This window comes from Gambusia affinis, linkage group LG04, assembly GCF_019740435.1.
Source record: "Gambusia affinis linkage group LG04, SWU_Gaff_1.0, whole genome shotgun sequence".
Classification (NCBI taxonomy): Eukaryota; Metazoa; Chordata; class Actinopteri; order Cyprinodontiformes; family Poeciliidae; genus Gambusia; species Gambusia affinis.
This window is the reverse complement of record NC_057871.1, coordinates 1909599-1930668: the sequence shown is the minus strand read 5'-3', so window position 1 is coordinate 1930668 and position 21070 is coordinate 1909599. Positions and strand designations below refer to the sequence as shown.

At 39.3% G+C, this 21070-nt stretch overlaps 2 protein-coding genes across 2 annotated transcripts in view; both read right to left on the bottom strand.

The window, feature by feature from the left end:
• Window positions 1-3348: 3348 nt before the first annotated feature.
• aimp1a (aminoacyl tRNA synthetase complex interacting multifunctional protein 1a) lies at window positions 3349-17082 on the bottom strand. Its single transcript, XM_044115256.1, has 7 exons — window positions 16957-17082; window positions 12651-12781; window positions 10720-10833; window positions 8848-9009; window positions 7789-7997; window positions 5722-5890; window positions 3349-3623 (listed from the first exon to the last, which is right to left on the bottom strand). Coding segments are annotated over exons 1-7 (954 nt in total). The 5' UTR covers window positions 16959-17082; the 3' UTR covers window positions 3349-3456.
• Window positions 17083-20139: 3057 nt separating this feature from the next.
• The window catches only part of LOC122829841 (ras and Rab interactor 2-like), a 28942-nt gene continuing 28011 nt past the window's right edge, over window positions 20140-21070 (bottom strand). The window contains 1 exon segment of the mRNA XM_044114710.1: window positions 20140-21006. Coding sequence (XP_043970645.1) covers window positions 20680-21006 — 327 coding nt within the window. The 3' untranslated portion in view covers window positions 20140-20679.

The following is a 21070-nucleotide window of genomic DNA, read 5'->3' as shown; positions in this document are numbered from 1 at the left end:
TCTCAGCGCCGGGAACGAAGAACACCGTATCACCTCGGTCTCACATTTTTATACGTTTCTGCACTTGTGGGCATGTACCCCAGATAGAGAGAGAGAGAGCAGGGGTGCTGCTTGCGTTTGCCCGCCTCTACACTCAGGCCCCAACCGTTGTGGGAGATTGCCCACCACTCTGGTGACATTCGTGACTTGGGTCATATTGACCCTGTTGCGAGATAACGTGCTTTTGACACCTGCGACTATTGGAAACTTTCTCAAGTGGCAGGCATACTTGTGACCTGGCAGTTGCACAACTAAACCCACTCTCATGTTCTGACATTTGCAGTTTGCACCCACCTCAGCCTTCCTTCTCTTTCTTTGATTCTATACTTTTATCCATATAATTAACTTTAATCAATAAAGTTTGTTTTATATAAAACATCAATTCATTACATTAGATTATTTGATTTTGGTTCATCGTTACAGAAAACATACTAAAATACAGAGATTACACATTAAGCAATCACTATTAATCAACACACAAAGCTGTAGCAGTCTCCTAGGCATTTTTATAGAAAAAGAACATCTGTAAGCACATCCTCATGACTGCGCAACCAGGCCCCAACTCGTAGCTCAGGCCTTCGCCCTGGTTACTGTTGAAGGTTGCGAAATAATGCACCTGTGACACTTGTGACCTGGGTCACTTTGACCCAGGCACGTAGGACACGACTCCTTTTCCGAGAAAAGGAGCAACTGCATCCTCCAAACTCACATCTTCGCACCGAGAGTTGCTAAAGTCGCACCCACACCCCACTTTTGCTCAACAACCTGTTTCCAAATAAGGTGTTGACCATCTCTGCTCTCCTGTTAGTTCCTCTTTCTCCCTTAACCTTTCACCTACAATCTACCTCCAACACATCAGTGATCTTTAATTGCAGTTACACCTTTGACACCATTTCAAGTTCAGAGTAAAAATCACATTTATAACATTTCAAGTTCAGAGTAAAAATCACATTTATAACTTTTTTTACTTCTCTGATTTATCATTCTTTTATAATGTTATGATAACCATAATTTATCAGTTACTCTTAGTATAATCTTAATGTGAGTTATTACAAATGTTTTCTGTAAAGAAACCAAGAATAATTCATGATTCTTATTATTTGATATCAAAGTTACAGTTACTTGTTTTACTTGTAAGAGTTCCCACTAATGTAAGTGTAAGTGTAAGTATTATTACAAGTAAACCAATATTAATATAAGTATTTTACTTTGAATCTTATCCAATTACTCACAATATTTAGATTTCTTTCTTTAAAACTTTCATGCTTTGAGAAAAGTAATAGTCTGAACTATTTTTATAAATCTGCAGGCTGGAAACTTACTTCCTCTTTTTCCAGGAAACTGCTTTTCCTGTTTCATGACTCTCTCTGTCTTGACTATGATTTCTTATGATTAGATAGAAAAAAGTAGAATTAAAGCAAAGTTTGCAGGAGACAGAAACAACACACACAACCAAATTGATTTTATTGACATTTAAGTCTAATGTTGGGTCTAGATTTTACTTGAATAATTAATTTTAAAGATAACTTTATTTATTGTTACTGTTAAACTAAAATCTCCAGCATGGGGAAGTGGGATGATCTCGGATTTTCTTGACAGTAGTTTCCATTTCCGAAGCCAAAATGCTTTCTAAAAAACATGAACTTAAAGAGGAGGTATTTATGGAAAGACATCTGGGATAAAAATGAGTCTTATTTGGACGATTTGAATCTATAAAAATGTTCAGATCAGTGTAAATCTTGATTGCTTCAAGATCTTTGCATGTGTGTGTTTGTGTGTCTGAATGTAGCTTCTCTTTTTTTTCCAAAAACAATGCTTCAGTTATTTCACACCTACAGTTTTATGAACCAAACAGACTGACTAACACGCCACATGAATTTATATGAAGAAAATATTCACAGTCCGAATTTATAGTCACTTTAATTAGTTCTACTGATTCTGTTTGCTCTGGAAAAACTTCTTATTTTTTTTATTTGTAATGTAGCATATCTACAAATAAATGCCTTTCTGGATATATATCAGTGGAACAGCTCGATTTGTTAAAGACTACGGTTTATTTATCTCACTTTATACTCACAAGTTGAAAAACTTTTATAAACATTCCCAACAGATGTTGGATTTCCATGCTGGAAAGTCGTTGGTTTCTCATATTCCAGCTGATCTCCTCCATGAAAATCCTGCATGGTTACCTTACTTATAAAACATAAACAGTTGCATTACAAATACATAAAAACTATCTTCTTCCTTTGCAAACTTTAGGAAAACTCAGCTGAAGAACCATCGTTTGGGACCTGAGGTTCTACTCGGTTCATTTTCAGTTCGATTCGTTTAGGAGAAACAAATAAAAAGTGGCCACAAGAGCTGAATGGAGATTTAGATTTTTTCTGATAAGCAGGAATTATCACTGCCTGGATGTACCTGATGTACCTGAATGCATCAGGGCAGAACCAGTGTGTTGCAGCTGAGCAGCATTTTGGGCTGGTTGAATGCTGCTGGATTTGGACCTTAGTTGATTTTTCCTCCAGTACCAAAGATGGGAGTAATTCAATTCAGTGCAAAACCAAAAGGTTTGACCCAAATCATACAGTTAAAAGGCAAAAACTGAGGAAATATATTTAAACTTATGCACTTAAATTTTCTTGCAAAGTTTTCTGGCTTTTATTTAACAAATAAAACTAATTTTGGTAGAAAAAAAAGAGAAAATTGATCTGATTTAACTTCAGGCAGTGAGGAAAAAAATATCTGAGCCTTTTTATTGTGCGTAAACTTTCAACTGGACGTTTGTCTTATGGAAATTGTTGAAAATAAATCATTGGATTAAACTCTATTCTTGTGTTTTAATCTTTCAATAAATGTCTTCAAATTAAAATAGTTAAATATTTCACAATAATTCAGATTTAAACTGAGCTGCTGAAATAAAAATGTCTCAAAGCTTCATGTATATTTCTGCGTCAGGGCCATCGAGTCGCGGCCGGCTTACGGACTGCGCCGTCCATCATCACAGCACAAAGCGCTGCAGTTTCAGATCGTCTACGTATTGCAACAATTACAGTATGAGACGAAACTGAAAAGATGGGACACAGAGCCATGTAAATAATCTGTGCCAATCGCCCAGAGACTTCTCCCCGGTCTCTTTTATTAGGTCCTACAGCCTGAAGATCAAAGCCCAATCAGGCTGATGTTCCTCAGGAGAGAAGACTTCATGCACAGATGCTGCTCTCCTGATTACACTTTATGGGCCATGACTGGATCCAGTTTGGAGGCGACAGTGACGGGACAGATTCTTGGGACACACAAACTCAGCACAGCTCAATCCAAATGCTTTATTAAACATCTTAAAAGCATTTCCTCTCATCCATCACCATTTGTGGTCATCAGCAGAGTAAACACCGAGCTATTCCAGGCAGCTCTGCTATTTCATTTGATTCCACTGTTACTCATAGTTTGGGCTTTGCATACTCCCTTCCCGACCACTTCAAAGGCGGCTCCCTTGTAGGTTGCGACGCAGAGGTCGTCGGTGCGCAGCTCAGGCTGAACCTGCTCCCACACTTTCTTTTTAGGGTTCAGCTCCTTGTCTGGTTCTCCTGAAACGGAGGAAAACAAAGTCTGAACTCGAGTTCTCCTGAAGCAAACAGCTGGTTCCTGCTGCTTTCCCCCCTCCATGTACAACCTGCTGAGAACACAACTTCAATACATTTAGTTTGACTTTCCGTCATGTTCCATTTGAGCCTCAGCCCCATAAAACGCCTGTTTGCTCTCAGCAGTAATCTAAACCATGGGAACCCAAGTTGATCTCGGGGAAACGGAGAGGTGAGGTTCTCATTCCACCGTTCTGATCTTCTTTAGCATTTGTCAAAACTCATGCAACCGTGTTTCATTTCTGGAGGCTGGCTTGCAGCTAATCAAATCAGAAGCTTGAAAGAGCTTCTAATTGGGAACTGGTGTTGATGTTTGGGTTCCAGCAGACATCCTCGGCCGTTTCAGGGAGAAAAAGTGAGCTGCAACCGCTCACCTTTTGGGAAATGTGAGTAATTATAGACAGAGTGTTGATGCCGTAGGGTTTATTGGGGGAAAAGAAAGTAAACAGCAGGTGAGCAAAAACCATCCATGTACTTTTGTTGTTTTTATAAGAGTCTTAGAGGGATCCAATTAGTTGAATTTGTTGGCCTAAATATATTGTAATTTTCCTATTGATTAAAGAAATTGCAGAGAGTGCTACTGTTATTATATGAGAATGTGACTAAAGAAGGACTAACAGCTCCAATTTTAAATCATTCATATGAGAATGATTCCCCTAAATTAATTTGTAAAGCACAGATTTAAATGCTGTTTTGTAAACTTGAGGTTGGCTAAACATCTACGTTGAAGTTTTCTCTACACACTGAAGAATTCTTCGAGTAGTTAGATATTTATATTTTGAAGTCTGCTTATGCAGCACTTCCATTTCCTCTCCTTTTATTGAGCAAGTGGTTGGTTTTTATGATTAGGGCTTTAGGGTGAGTGCAACAAGTGGCGTGAAAAACAACAAATAAAAGAATGAGGGATGCAGAGAATTCAATACTGACATGATCAAACAGCCAGAAATGTTAATTAAACAAAAACATGAAAAAATCCAGAAAAATTCACATATATGAAGTTCACCTCGTTACGTGTGGAGGGTATAAACACGGCTGAAATAACACTTTATCTAAATTCAATAATGGTGTTGAGCTTTAGCATTAGCTTTCCTTAATTACAACAAAATCAAAGCAGTCTAGAATTTTCTTTCAGTACATGCTAGCTGTTTGTTGCTCTTCAGCATTAGCTTTCACTAAATGTCATGTTGGTGGAATGCTTTAGCAATAGCAGAACTAATTTTTATGATTAGGGCTTTAGGGTGAGTGCAACCAGCTCTTTGGCTAATGGTGCCCACTACCGGTTTTCATCTTAATAATCCAGACTGATCACATCTGGCTGCCCTTCCTGCAAACTCACAGGGCTGAAATCCAGAGATCTCTGTTGTCTTAGAGCAACTGCAAGTGATGCTTCCTCATGTGTTTAGTATCAGCTGAAGAGAAGAAGAACAGCCTGAAAGGACACAGTTGGAAACGCAGAGATCACAACTTCCTGGTTTCATCCTGGAAACAAAGAGATTGCTCCTTCTCTTAGAAAGCTTCTATCCTGCAACTTCAGCTGTCTCCCTGCTCCAACACCTGAATTACGTGGAGGAATTCCCTCATCATTCCATCGCTGTTTATTGAATTCAGGTGTGCTGGAGTTGGGAGGATCCTAAAAGCTGCAGGATGGTGGCCACCTGTTGTCGTCTTTGCACGTCGCTTTGATAGACAGGAAGTTAACGAGACGTGGTTTCCTTTCAAAACTTGGATCAAACCTAAGAAATAATTAGGATGCTCATTTCCTCAGCAAACTGCAACAAGACGGTCAGGTTACAGTCTGAGCGACGACGGCTGATTGGCCGTTAAGCCCACCAGTCACAGTTCATTTAAACAGCAGCAAACAGAACCCTGAGATGGGTTTAGAGACCCGTTCTGTGGCGTCTTCAAGTGTTCAAACCCATGATGCCATTTCTGCCAACTGAAAGCTTTAATGTCACCCCTCATTTCCTAAAGATAGGAACCATTTGTGGACACTAAGGAAGGTTTCATGACCCATAGGTTCCCATTCTTCTGGACGGACACACACCTGGAAAGCCTTGGACGCTGACTTTGTCCCCGGGGACGGATCCGCTCGGAGGGTCCAGGATCTCCACTTTGTCTGGAGAGCTGGCACACATGACCATGGCCTGGGACACCACGCCTCTCATCTTGGCCGGTTTGAGGTTACACAGCAGCACCGCCATCCGGTTCTGCATCTGCAGAGGAAACCGAGACAGAAAGTGAAATCTGGAACCCAGTTCTTGGGTTCTGTCCGCGCCCCGTTTCAGGAGAAACAAACATGAACTTATCAAACATTTCCAAAATATTCTTCATAGAGGCAAAGACAAAGCATTTCATAAAATAACGTTATCTTTTCAGATATTACAACATAAATCTAAAAACTCTGATGTGTTTTCCTCTGTGGACAGTTTTGGCTGCATAAACACACCAGATATTGTAAACTGAGCGGTAATTGTTGAAAATTCCCCAAACACTTCTCCCAATATCATCCAGTCCAAGTCCTGGGATCCAGACTTAAGCCAATAATTTATTTATGGTGAGCAGAACAGACATAAAACCAGTGATGTATCACCTCCTGTCTCTGGCTGCTGGTAGCTGGACAGATTGACGGTAATAAGCTGTTTATCTAAATCTATTCACCAGGATGTCAAACAGGAATTTCACTGCAGATTTACCGACTGGTCCGCAGACCGATCCGGACAGAAACAGCCTGCAGCAACTCAGAAAAATATTATTATATATTATAATTAAGAAACAGAGAAGATTACCTCCTGAAATAGTTTTAAATACTGTTAAATGAACCAAAAAGTATCCAGAAAATGTTCCAGTGACAAGAACTGTCCATTAATAGGAACTGTTAGTGGGAAACAAACTATTATCGTTAATTTTGATTAATTAATTACATCGATTTGAACACAAATAAAATTTAATGAATTAATCACAATTAATTTGTATTTTTTGATAAAAATATTGTGATGAATGACAAACCCAGATGGAGTTAAATAAGTTCCAACGGATCGGGAACGCCGTCTTTCACTCAAAGGTTTATTTAGCAGGAGCAGCATGTGATCCCTCTGTGAAGACTGTTTTATAATTCAGTGGATAAAAGCATCACCACTTGCTTGGTGCGACTCTGAAAGCTGATTTACAGTCCCACTGCGAGAGGTTTGCATCAAACGTGCACTGAGGAACAAGTTAGCGCTTATACTTGTGAACAAAGAATATTGTGTGACTTTAAATCACACACTCTCGCTCAATAACTGTTCTGACACACGCTTGGCTCGGTGTCGCAACGTGATTCATAAATAATGTCCTCCAGTAACATATTTTCACATTTCCTGTCATCATTTTTTCAACAACCGGACCCGGCTGGTCACTGTCCTCTGAAGGAATGCTGTTATTGAAATCTAGGCAGTAAAATATTTGTGTTTTATTATTTGAAAAAAAAGTTAAATGATTTGTTTATTTGAATTTTTATTGTATTTTTAATATTGTATAAAATAAGATAAAGTGGTTAAATAAAAAATGTCAATTTGTGTCAGAATATTTGGCTGATTAATCGGTTATTGAAATAATTTTTACTTGCAGCCCTAGGAGTTTATATTCATCATAGGACGGAATCAGAATTTTTCTGTACGTTTTGTATTCTTGTCCAGTTTGACGATAAATACCTAAATATGTAAATATGTAAATAAAAACGCTAAAAGTTCAGTTAGGTTTTGTTTTTGTTTTATCGGTAGCCTCCACCCAGCCGCCCCTGAGCTAAACCTCTGGAGGCCGTCCTGGGTGTGTGTCGATGCATCACTGGACCATCCCAGGAGATGACCAACAGATTTATCTCTAAATGTCTGATCTGTCAGAGTTTAGTGGCTTAATGAACAATAAACTGCAGAAAATGTTCAGGTACCTGCTGGAAGTGCAGAAATTATGGCAGAGCCAAATTTGATTTATTTTAGACCAACATAAACATAATAAAAGAAACTTTAGTCCTTCAGAATTACTAAGTTACAGTTCTTTAATAATTTCTTTTAAAGTCCATAAAACTGTTATTGAAGGGTTTGTGGTTAACGAGGATCAGGCAGTCGGTGCGTACCTGTTCCAGAGGGATGTGCTTGACCAGTCCGCTGACCACGGTCCGGGGCGCCGCCTCGCCCACATCCACCTGCTCCACATACAGGCTGTCGGCGTCCGGATGCTTCTCAGCTGTGATTATACATCCAACACGCAGGTCCAGACGGGACACGTCCACCTTGGCGTCCTCCTGGCTTGGAGCCGCTGCTTTCTTCTCTGCTTTCTCACCTCCTGAAAGCAGAAAAGCTCCAGTAAAAACCATGAAACCAGGCGGTTTGCAGGAAGGTCGGGTTGGTCTGAATGTGGCTGAAGACGAGCAGCTGGGGCTGATTTCATGCTCTATAATTGTGCATATCAATACAAATATTTGTTTAAAAAGATGAATGGGTCCCAAACTGATACTGGCCTTATGAATATCACAGAAAGTAAAAACCACTTGAAACAATGCAGGACATTTTTGTTGGGATCTGATTAAATTTCCTCCCAGAACTGGAACCAGGCCGGATTGATGAATGGCCGGAGGAAGGCCGTGTGTTAACCTCAGCGGTTCCTTTTCCAGGACGATAATCAGAACAACGTCTCCACCTGAACACAGCCGGGGGAGAAAAGGTCTTCCAGCACAAATTACACTGAAATCTGGAGGCTGGGATCTTCAGGATGGTAAAAATGTCAGAAATGTTCAGAATGAGGCGCAGAAAACACGAACAAAAACAAACATCCCTGACTGAACGCCGGGACTTTCCCCAATTTGTTTCCACTGATCCCAGTCCTTTTTAACCCAGATCTAATGTTTAAACAAAAGACACTCAGCATGAATTCATGACTGATATATGGATAGTTGTTAAACAGGAGAGAGGGATGGATGGATGGATGGACGGACAAATGGAGCCTGTAACAATCTGATCATAAATCTGAACCTTAATAAATAAACATTTAATTTTTAGCTCTTAGCTTCTCTTATCTTAGAATCTCTGGATGTTTCGTTTTCCTTCCTGGAGTCAAACAGAGGAAATAAAACCAACAGCAGCTGAGACCATTAGTCATTTCAGCCATAATCAATCATCTCCACTGATTCAACAACCTTTTTTCTCCTGCTTCTTCTTCTTGGGTTCGTCTTTGGGTTGGGGGTTCTGGGCGGCAGCGGGCGGGGAACCAGAGGCTGGAGCAGCAGACGCTTTGGGAGGAGCGGGCTTCGAACCCGCATCAGCACCGGCGTCACCCGTCGGCATGGCAACGTCCCGCACTGCAGGGAGAACAACAGCAGAGACGGTTCACACAATCTGGTCCAGTCAGTCCAGTCCAGTCCAGTCCGGTCCGGTGGTGGACCAGCTAAATGACCCAGAGCGGTTTTATTTACTCAGGCAGTGGGAGGACGGCTGCCTGAAGCAAACACTCTAAATGACGGCGTGTCGCCGCTGATGGAGAGGAGGGAAGCGAAGACGGAAAACAACGAGCGGCGGCCGACGCTCAGCCTTCCAGGAGAAATGACCCGTCATTTGGGGCGCCTGATGTTTGAACTACCACAACATGCAGAGCCGGAGTTGGACAAACATCGGTCTGCAAGAACGCCTCCGTTGCCACGATGCGTTCAATTACCTTAATTCTATGTTAAGATCTGAACTATCCGGTTCACTAGAACTGCAGGCAGAAGCTTCAGGTCTCCTGTGTTTTTCTGACAGTTAATAGAAACTTATTTCTTGGCAAAAACAAAAAAGAGGAACTACTCAACTTTTGTGACTCTTTGATGCACTGAAGTCAAGCCAGAAACCCACTGATAGTCGACATAGGAACAAACACTGAACACTGGTGGTTTGCGGTTTAATCCTTTTACTTTGAGGAAATTATAGATTTAAGAAAACAACTGAAGTGATGCAAACTTTGAGCTGAGTTTGTGACATTAGTTTGAATGTTCAGGGTGTGGTGCTAGCCAAATCACAACCTGTGATTTAATGTGTTTTCAAGAGCACGCCTCGTAAACTTTTATTATAAGCTGTGCATATTATTTAGTTGCTAAGCAATACTTTTTCTCAAATTGACCCATAACGTTACCAGATTTGGGTTCCCTTCAGTCATAAAACATAAACTATCAGAGCTTTTCCTTCAAACAGTTCACTCTCTGCAGTTGAAGTTTGGATGTGAGATTTTGGGGTTCAGGAGCGCCACAGCACCCCCTGGTGGAGGTCAAGACCTGTGCATCCAAAAGGAGCTTAAAGTAAAAGAAATGCACCAACGTTCAGCTGTTGGTGTGTATATTTCAAAGATAACTTAATAATGAAGTTGTTTTGTGATCCATTCTTAAAACAGCAAAGACTCTATGGAGTTGGTAAAACAAGTGGGAAGAGGAAACACCAGAATTATAGAAATTCTGCATCTTTAAAACATGATTGTAATTTTATAGAAAGAGAATTAGTTAATCTATCTTCCCACATGACATAAGCTAACACAATCTGTTTAAATATTAGCATCACATCGAGGCCTTACTCTCAACTGGAAGAAGAAACTGTCTAGTACTTTTCCTAGTATCAAATTGAGTTTGAAATTTTAACACGGTGCCACTTGACTCCAGATTTAAAGTTACGGAACAAAGTCGGACTTCTCTGTGAACTGAAACCCTGTTTGATCACAAGAGGATTTACTGAAGCAACCGATGGATAATTTCACTGCAGGGCATTGAAGTCGGGTTATAAAGTTAGTCTTTTCATCTTTAAACCAGATCAGAGGAGCCCTGACAGTATTTATCTATGTGTGATTGAGCTAAGCAATCAAGCGTGATCCCAATTGGAAGAACGTTGTGTCCAGTGTGTTGGAACACATTCCTGAAGATTTCCAATTTGACCCAATTAAACGACTTATTTCTTCCAGACTGATTTCATTCCCGCAAATCCCTCCTGGAAAAGGTCGACCCATGTTAGACCAGCGGACATGTTGTCCTCATCAGTCCGAGTCGACATACCCCCTCTCCTTTTTTCTCTGTCCAGCAGCTGTTTCTTCAGCTCCTCGATGTCGTTCTTCAGCTTGGCGTTCTCCGCCGTCAGTCTCTTCTCCTCTCTCACGCTGGCCTGGACCGCTGGAACAAAAACACCCGTCAATATAGAAACTACTTAGGAGGGTTTGGATGTTAAAATAAAAGTGGTTCACCTTTCAATTCAACCTTTTTTCACTAATTAATAGACGTAGAGAATGAGAATGAGTCCATTTTCAATTAAAAGCTGGAACTTTTCGTTCTATGAGAGATGAGCAGTGAGATGAGAGTTTTTAGAGTGGTGTGAAAAAGTGTTTGCCTCCTTCCTCATTTCTTAGTCTTTTGCATGTTTGTTTCACTTCAGTGTTCTGGAACATCAAACCAATTCAGATACTAGCCAGAGACTACACAAGCAAACAGAAGTCAGTTTTTAAAGGAGAGTTTAACCTGGATGTGTCTGTGTGAAAAGGTGGATAGAAACAGCCTGCATGGCAGCGATCCAAGATGAAACCACTGCTGAGAAAGAAGAACATTACAGCTCGTCTCAGTTTTTCCAGAACATCTTGATGATCTTCAAGACTTTTGAGGAAAATAGTCTCTGGACTGTCGAGACAAAAGGTTAAGTCTTTGGAAGGTGTGTGTCCCGTTACATTTGGTGTAAAAGTAACACCGTATTTTAGAAAAGGAACGTCAAACCAACAGTGAAACACGGTGGTGGCAGTGTGATGACCTCCAATCCTCAAATGTACCTGAATTACAACGAGTGGCCAACTTCAAACCGGAAATGAACCAAAACTGAAATTTATGACGATGACCAACGTCAATTTGCCCAAGTAGGTATTTTTTGTGTTTTAAAAAAAGTAGAAAGTTTGTTTGTGTCATTTTGGCTGTATGAAGGTAAAGCTGGTTCACGTCTGTTTAAGGCGCTGCGCTGAGTGCAGACTGTCGTCACATGACTTCACCTCATGCAGTCTGTAAGAAGTGAAAGAGACGGTGAGGGAATGAAAAACTTTCAAATATTAAAGTGTTGGTAGAGCCGGCCGAGGAGGAAGAGGAGGAAAAGGAGGAAGAGGAAACGCTCATTCCCAAAAAAAGGGTTGTCAATCATTTCTCAACATTTTTGGTTTGCTTAAAATATTTTATACTGTTCAGTTGTGCTAATTTGTTCCGTAACGCTGAACCACTTTTTCTTAAAAGTACACATTTAAGAAAAAGTACACATCTTCATTTATTTACAGACGCTGCAGTTTTCAAATCCTTTAAAGTAGAAATAAAAACAATTGTGAAAAACCAGTCCGTGTAAACTTTATAACCTGGTACCATGCATCTCTCCTACTAAAAGGTTCATGAAATGTTGCACATTGTCTCTGTAAAAATGGGTAAATAAGCAGAATAAACGTGTGAAGGTGAGCTGCTCAACACATCATGACATTTAACCCAATAGATCAACATTTATAACGTCATTATAACAAACTTTACTGCAGCTCAGAGTGGCCCGACCACTTACTGGGTTTAGGATGTCCACAAATTCTTAAAAACTCTGAAATTCATGTATATAAAGTAAAGGCCTTGAAAATGTCTTAAATTCATTTAAATATTGAATCACGGGTCTTAAATTTTCTTTTGGCAAGACTATTTAATTGTATATTTTCTGGGTTTTTCCACAATGTTCTGTGACTCACTGCTAACATACTCTTGTTAGCTAACTAGCTTTGTTTGCATCCAACATGGATGCAAACAGACTGAAGGTTTGGATTTTTTCTCGCGTAATAATAAAGACCTTCTACGTTTCTTTGTGTTATCTCTGACTAATATTTAAATCAGTTTGATGTTCTGAAACACTGAAGTGGGACAAACATGCAGATAATAGGAAATTGTGACGTTGCAAACAGTTTTTCACACCATCAGGATGATTTTCTTACAGGCCTTCTCCTTCAGCAGCTGGACCTGCTGCTTCAGGAACTCGATGATCTGGTCGGCCTCAGCCGCTCGCTGCTCCAGCCTCAACAGCGGATTGGGAGTCGACATCTTGATCAGGGAGCGAGCGACAAACCTGGAAGGAAACAGAAACAGCAAACAGCCGTGTTTATGAAACAAGATGCAATCTGCAGACCAGAGAGCTGAACGCGCTTCAAGAAAAAAAACAAAAACAAAATAAAGAGTTTTGGATTGTAGTAAACAGCGGTGTACAGTGAGGTTAGAGTGGCAGGGAACTTTAGTGACTCTAGCTGTGTACAAACAGAAGCGGATGATGAAAATTTGAGCTCCAAAGCTGATATTTTAGAAGAGCTTCACCACAGAATCACCACAGAGTTACGTCTGCTGAGTTCAGGCAGTCTCAACAAAAACTGATGCTGTAGTCTCCTGTTATTGGTCAGAACTACAGGTGGCTGCAGGACACATATCATAACTGAAATATGGAACATAAAGCAGAGTAATTTATCTATGTCAGGGGTCTCAAACTCCAGTCCTGGAGGGCCGCAGTCCTGCAGCTTTTAGATGAGCCTCTGCTGCACCACCTGAATAGAATAATTAAGGCTCTGGAGAACTGGTCTACAGGTGGAGGTAATGAAGCCATTTCTTTCCAGTGTTTTGTACCTGTGGCTCATCTAAAAACTGCAGGACTGCGACTGGAGGACTGGAGTTTGAGAGCCCTGATCTATGTAATTAGAGCCGTCAGCTCAAAAGATAATATTGGTGAATTTTGCCACAATAAGGAGATGATTTGTGATAAATTGAGATTGAGAAACATTTTTAATCGCAGTCAGACTTAAAGCTAGATGAGACGTAGCTGGACATCTGGGAAATTAGTACATTTTTATGCATTTTGGCCTTTCATCCACACAAAAACTCCACTAAATATCATTAAAATGATTATATATAAAACCTTAGACCAAAGGGGATATTTGGGAAAAAGAAGATGTAGGGTCCTGTGCATAAATAATGCACCAATATATCCACATAGTTGCTCTCCAGGATCTTGAAAGCAGCAGAAATGTTTCTGGACGTTTCCCCAGATCCGAGTCTCTCAGGTCTGCAGTTTCTTTAATTCATGCTTCATGTTTCTGTCAACTATTGGACCTGATATAGACGTGTGTGTGTGTGTGTGTGTGTGTGTGTGTATGGGTGTGTGTATGGGTGTGTGTGTGTGTGTGTGTATGGGTGTGTGTGTGTATGTGCCTTTTCGATTCAACTCCAACCACCCAGTCAGCTGAATTTGCCACAGGTAAACTTGTTCCAATAAGCAATAAATCAAATAATAGCAAAATAAAATAAAATGAGCTTGACATCTTTGAAGGGCAGTTTTGTTTATACATCATAATCCAATTTATTTATGGTTTCTGTTGTGTGGGTTTTTTATTTCAGTGATATTTATTGATTTTGGTTGTTGGGTTTTATTTTGAATATTTAAAATATCTTTCAGTTCCAGTCTTAAGTGTTCTTTACAAAGTTAAAGTTTATTGGTTTTTGAGAGTGTGAATTTGCCATATTATGCCAAATATCAATATATTATTTGAAATGGTCTCAAAACAACAATTTATCACCCAGCAGACTTTGTCATGGAGAAAAGCCTGAGCTCCATTTAAGCTGCAGAAACATTTCCAGGACGATCAGTGGAAACTCCAGTCTGAGCTTCATCTCAAAGGGTGTGAATACTTACATAAACTTTATTTCTTGGCTTTCTATTTTTTAAAAATTTGCATAACACTCAAAAACTTAAATCCACATCATCCTGATGGGATATTTGTGTATAAAATCTCAAGGAAAGAGATTAATTTAATACAATCTGCAATAAAGTTGAAACAAAATGTGTGATAAGTGAAGCAATGTGAAGGGTTTATAGATGCACTGTGTATATAAAATAAAGTTCTGGGGAAATGAGTGCAATAATGACAAATTTAATTAAAAATGTATTTAAAGCTGTGATAATTCAAAGCTACAAATCAGTTTGACTTTGGGGAATAGAAATGAATAAACCCCAAGTCGGGACGGAAGAAGTTTTTCCGATGCTGCAGAAAACGTCTCTGATATATTACAGGAAAAACAAAAGCTGGCTGGAGATGAAAACTGAGGAAATTAAAAACACTGAAGGGCTGGAGTTGATCAGATCAGGGATCAAAGCAGAAACTGATTTGAATTAAACAGCTCCAGTGGTGAAGACATCATAAAAAAAAGAACGAGTGAACCTCTCAGCACTAAACTGTGTATTAGGCGTTATTAGTTGTTACTGCGCAGCTAAAAATCGGCCCACACAGACGGTTCAGATTAAACATGGAAAACTGCCACATTTATTTAGTGTTTTCTTGCCAGGATGTGAAAGTGTTTCCAGCTTTACGGTTCACTTCCTGAGAAGAAACAGTCAGTAGGAATGCACCAAACAACCTGTCTTCCAGGCACAATGGAGACAGAGAGCCAGCGCCACCTACAGGTTTCAGGAGGCTCAGCACGTTTTCAGTTAGAAGAAGCCAAGAGTCAGACTGGCCTGGAAACAGGAGATAAACCCGGCTGTCCTTTAATACCCGACACCTTTAAAACATTTGGAAGTGATGTCATTGTCAGTATGAGGCATAAACCGATGTAATGAGTTCAGGTCATTACGACTTCCAGGTTCTGTCTGCAAAATCTAAACTCAAACTATAACTTCATAACTAGAAATTATCTTTATACATGTTTTATATGTGTCCCTGCTCTGTCTCAGCTTAATTAGCTCATCAATATTTAACCAGAAAAACATCTAAACCATCAACTGTGTTTGTCTTGTCTCTATGCTGCAACTGCAAAGTAATTTCCCTGCTGGGATGAATAAAGTACTTCTATTCTATTCTATTCTATTCTATTCTATTCTATTCTATTCTATTCTATTCTATTCTATTCTATTCTATTCTATTCTATTCTAACTGGGGCTGCATAATATATCGCTAATATATTGTAATCGCAAGATCCATACGGCCAACATTCACATAGCAAAGGACTGTTTGGAGGGCAATAATTGTTGGTTAATATATGTTAAGGATTCTTAAGTTGTGTTTTTCATGCTAAATGTAATATTTTGCCAGTAGAACAGAAATGAAATGACATCAGATTTATGTAGCACCTTATTAGGTCATTCAAAGACACTTTACAATAGAGATGGTCCAATACAATATTGATATCAGAAATTGGTCCAATATCAGTCAATCGAGTATCAGAATATATCAATCTGCATGTGATATCTCCGATATAAGCACACTGATAGAAGCACTCCGCTCCAGTATTTAGTCTGGTCCATGATTTTCCATTGGTTGATATTATTGAATGGGCCAGTTGTTCTCATACCTATTGTGGTTGACTGTCCTCTGTTTGAGTAATATCACTTGATCAAGCCTATTCTAACATTTCACACTACATAATAAGTAATAAAAGTATCTATGATTCGTGCTGATATGATATTGTGTCAATATCGGCCAATACTAAAGGGAAAAGTTTATAGAGACACCAGTACTTTACGATGGCAAACTACTGGACTGTAGTCACATCATTCTCTCAGAGGAAGTCTGACAGAAGCGAGGCTGATGCCGGTGCCACCAGTGAAATGTCTGACCCAGGGACACGATGACAGATGGACGTGATGGGGGACTGGATCCGGCAAACTGATAGCAGGAGGAACTACTAACTCCATAGGCACAATCGCCGAGTTCATTTCACGACCACAAACGCTCACACTAAACACAAATGTGAATGCCAAAAATGTCAAAGGTTACAAAGAGAAGTACAGGTTAGAAACAGCAAACTAAAGAAGGAAACAGGCAAAAATCGCACCTGATACTGCCATTGCAATGTTTGCCAATATTATCGCCATTAATCTGTCTTTTATGGTCACTTTACATAAAACATGTTGCCAGTTATGAATCATTTGTGATTTCCAAAGGTATTCCATGAAACTGAAAGTAATGTGTTACTGATTGTTATTTTAGCACAAACTAATCATGTTTATGTTTATGTTTTACTATCACTTTTTACTCCTATTATGGCGATATTTTATTTATTAAATTAATTAACTTGGAACATTTCTTCAGCAGGCTGAAATTATGAACTTCACTCAATGTTGCGTCAGTTAAATCAGCTTATTTCACTTTAAACTAGATTTAGAACTGATAGTAGTTAGCTGAACGTTACAAATGGCTTATCATATACTTCAGTTATTAGTGTCGTAACCAACACAAAGTAAAAACAAAACACAAAACTTACATGTACCACTGCAATCCCAACACGTTTTAAGGACAGCAGGAGCTGCACAGTTAGCCTCTTACTGATTTACAAGCAGGCATGTCGGAGGAAACCCCGGAAAGCTCTGTTAGGGCCCCAGCGTGTGTAGATCTCCACACTATCAGGATAAAAAGAAATTTCCACAGTGAGGCGTTTCCTGCGCACATCCGGATGCTGTGAAAATCGATGAGTGCTGCTTGACTGAAGGAGGCCGCGGAAGTTGCCTGTTTTTCTTTTGTGTTTAAAATGAAATCACACCAGTTAAATAAGATTAAAATAAAATAAAATAAACATGTTATGGTGACACTAATTTATTTCACAACTTTCCGCGGATTTCTTTTGTAAGTACTTGTATTGCTTTGTCTCACAAAAATAACGTCACTCAGTATACTAATTTCTCTAACACCCATCCCCTCTGAACAGGTGTCACACTAAAGAGTGTTGCCCCCTAATATATGACTCCCTATGGTGCTGTTCGAAAGCTTGAAATACAAAGAATCCCGTTATCATAAACCTGACTTTATGAAGTGTCCAACTTTTTTGGCAAATTGGAAATTCTTAGGAGATTGTGACAAAATTGGATATTTTTTATTGAATTTTATTTTACATTTTACCTGCTGTACCATAAACTAAACACATATTTTAAGGAAACAAGCAAAGTCTAGCCTAGTGAAGAATAATCCTCATTATTATTATTATTATTATTATTATTATTATTATTATTATTATTATTATTATTATTATTATTATTATTATTATTATTATTATAAGAAGAAATTTTCACAGTGAGGCGTTACACATTATTAATAATAATAATGTGTAATAATAATATAATTACTATTATTATTAAAATAATAATTATTGCTATTATTATTATTAACAACAACAACAACAACAACAACAACAACAACAATAATAATAATAATAATAATAATAATAATAATAATAATAATAATAATAATAATAATAATAATAATAATAATAATAATAATAATAAACAGCATACAGTGTCCTAATTTTTTCACGTTGATTATCTTCATCTAGAATGTTAATGTTTGTGTTATTTAAACAACAAGACCAGAATAAGACTCACTCTCAATGGTTTTGTCCAAGTCTAAATTTCAGTAAAGGTCACAAATGTTTGAGGTCAGCATTTACTACCAACAGAAATTTAAAGCAAAACATGTGCGATTTACAAAAAATGAATACTTTATGTTCAACCTTACATCTTTCAATATTGTCTAGATCAGGGGTTTTCAAAGTATGAAAGGGTGAGCCCCCCTTCAAGGAGCATAAGGCCTGCTGCGCCTGCCCCCCCCCCCCTGGAGGGGGGGCGGAGTTCTAAAAACTCCACCTTCAGCCCCGCTCTGGCCAAAACCAGTGATGGCATAGTTACTTTGAAAAAGTAACTTTAATCGGACTACTGATTACTCCTTGAAAAAGTAACTTAGTTATATTACTGACTACTTGATTTGGAAAGTAACTAAGTTACTTTCCAAGTCAAGTAGTAACTAACTGCAGGAAAGTAACTAACTGCAGGATTAAGTAACTTTTTAGTTACTTTCAGCAGCTGCTAACAACAACGCTCCGCCTCCTGTGAAAATCACATTGAGCTTTGCCAATACTTAATTGTAAGTTATTTTATAATGGTAACATCAACAATGTGTCTCCACTGATAAGGTTGAACTGAAGAGGAGATTGTACAAAAAATAAAAAACATGAGTAATTTGTGTGGTCCACTGTTGTCTGGAAAACTCAAAGAAGGATTTTAAAGCCCCCCTCCCCCCAGCCTCCAGATTCTGCGTTACGCCCCAGAGTTTGATGTCGCAGCGCACAGAGCTCCTCCTGCAGCTCCACAGCTCCGATGGCTGCGACACTTACCGTAATATTAATAATTATAACGGTGCTAACTTGCCATTATAACTATTGCCAACTACGGACACGTTTATTCGTGGCTGTTTTCACGTTTATTGCGCTGTTCATATTGGTCTCGATGTTTGCAGTTTTCTGGAGCGCGACGTGAAGCTCGATGTCATTGAGAGGTAATAAATTAAGTTGACATTAACAAAGACACAGCGGGACGGAACATCCGGGAAATGATGAACAGGGAGAGACTGAGTAAAACTACCTTAATGACGGACAAATTCTGGGTCTCTGCTTATTTCCAAGCCCAAATGAGCAACTTCACGTTCAAAAACGAGCCCAAAAAGGCGCAACCCGCCACTCATTAAACTTGCAAGCGACTTTTAAAAAATGAAGCCCAAAGCCGCTTATAATAATCGGACTTGGCGACAGAAACTGAAAATAGTTCCAGTTTTTCCATCAACAAAATGCGCATCTCCCTCCATTGTTTACATTTCTGTTGCATAGAGACGTCGGTCACTCGACAAGACGAGTAGAGGAAATACGATTAAATAACAAAAGAAGATAGTAACGCAAAAATGATTTTGATAAGTAACTGTAGTCTGACTACTGGATTTGAAATAGCAACGCTTAGATTACTTACGGAAAAAGTGGTCCGACGTCAGTAACGTTACTGACATCACTGGCCAAAACATCCTCTAAGGGGGAAACATTTCCCCAGAATAAGACTCACTCTCAATGGTTTTTCCTAAGTCCACAGAGTTGATCGTAAAGGTCACAAGACGTTTCTCTCACATCAGTAGACAGCAAGCAGATAGCTTTTCCGGTTTATTTTTCCCTCGCACCCCTCCCTAAAGTGCTCTCAAGCGCGCCAATACTGAAAACCGCCGGTCTAGATCTTCCAAATTCCTTCCATCGGTGAGAGAAAAAAAGCTAAATGTGTTTAGTGAGTAATTCATTTATTATGTATATTTTTATACAATATCCAATATTAGAAAGAAATGTTATTTCAGGGAAGGTTGGACAGGAAGGCATACTGTTTTTACTTACTGAATGATGTTTTTCTCTTCTTCTAAGGAGTCAAACTTTCTCTACAATCTGTTAAACTGAAGATCTCCCAAAAGCTTCCTTTATGAGGAAGAAAAAAGACAAAATAGAAATGAAGATGGAATCAAAGTAAGGCCTTTATGAAATTAATTACAATGACTATTGATGAAGTCAGTCAGCATAGATTCCTTGTTGAATGTTGATTTATTACATATACTTTGTTCTTTATTCAGACAATAAAAACAGCCAGATCAATCATTTTACACATTTCTGTTTTATTAATAATCATAAAAACAAAACAGCAGGCTGAGATCTAAAACATGTTGGGAGTATTTGAAATCTATTTCTGGGCTGAGCCCCCCAACGTTTCAGGATCCTGTCAACGCCCCTGCATCACATCAGAATAAGAATCTTTTTAGTCGCTTTAAAGAATATAAAAATAATCAGACACAGAAACATAACCCACAATTGTCCTGCAGCTGTGGAGAAATAAAAACAAGTTTCACAAAAGGTCATTTCATTTATTAAATAAACATTTAAGGAACGTTTTCATCTGGGGCCCGCTCTCAGTAACATACAGTGTTCGGTTTTTTCATAAGGCATCATGGGGACAGCAGTTAGAGTAACATTTAAAGAGGAGGCCTTCATACCTTCATCCACATGCATCTGCATCTATATTCATCTTTCTGTCTTCTTTCAAAGCGTCAGCAGATATTTAAAGGTCCTTCAGAGCACCAGACATCCTCAAACCTGTCTTCATCAACATTCCAAATCAGCCAAATCATCCTTCCCTCCCTATTTCATCTGAAGGCAGTTCCCATTGTTGATGTGAGCCGGGATGCAGAGGTTCAGGTTGTTCACCCTCCTGTAGACGAAGTGGAAGACGTGCACGAGCGGCCGGCTGTGCAGCTCGGCTTTGATCTGCTGGGGGTACGTGTCGGCGGCAAGTTGCTGCCTCGTTTCCTCGGTGATCAGGAACAGCGCGTAGTTCTCGGGGTCGGGGATCTTGAACTTGTAGGCGCAGAGGGAGCAGACCTCCTCCGCCGTGGTGTACGGCTGCACCTGAAGGGTTTTAGCCGTGCAGCCCAAACCCACCTCCTGCAGGGCGACCCGGAGAAAGTTCTGTGGAAGGAAAACTCACATTATAGCTTCATGAAGAAGCAAAGGAGAGTTTAGGTCTGTATTT

Bases quoted from the DNA above. Each gene is read 5' to 3' on its own strand.
- aimp1a (XM_044115256.1), bottom strand. The intron at 10,834-12,650 runs GTAAGAAAATCA...TTTTTGTTCCAG, and splicing joins GCTGCTGAAGGAGAAGGCCT to CGGTCCAGGCCAGCGTGAGA. The intron at 7,998-8,847 runs GTTGTTGAATCA...TTCTGCTTTCAG, and splicing joins GAAGAAGCAGGAGAAAAAAG to GAGGTGAGAAAGCAGAGAAG.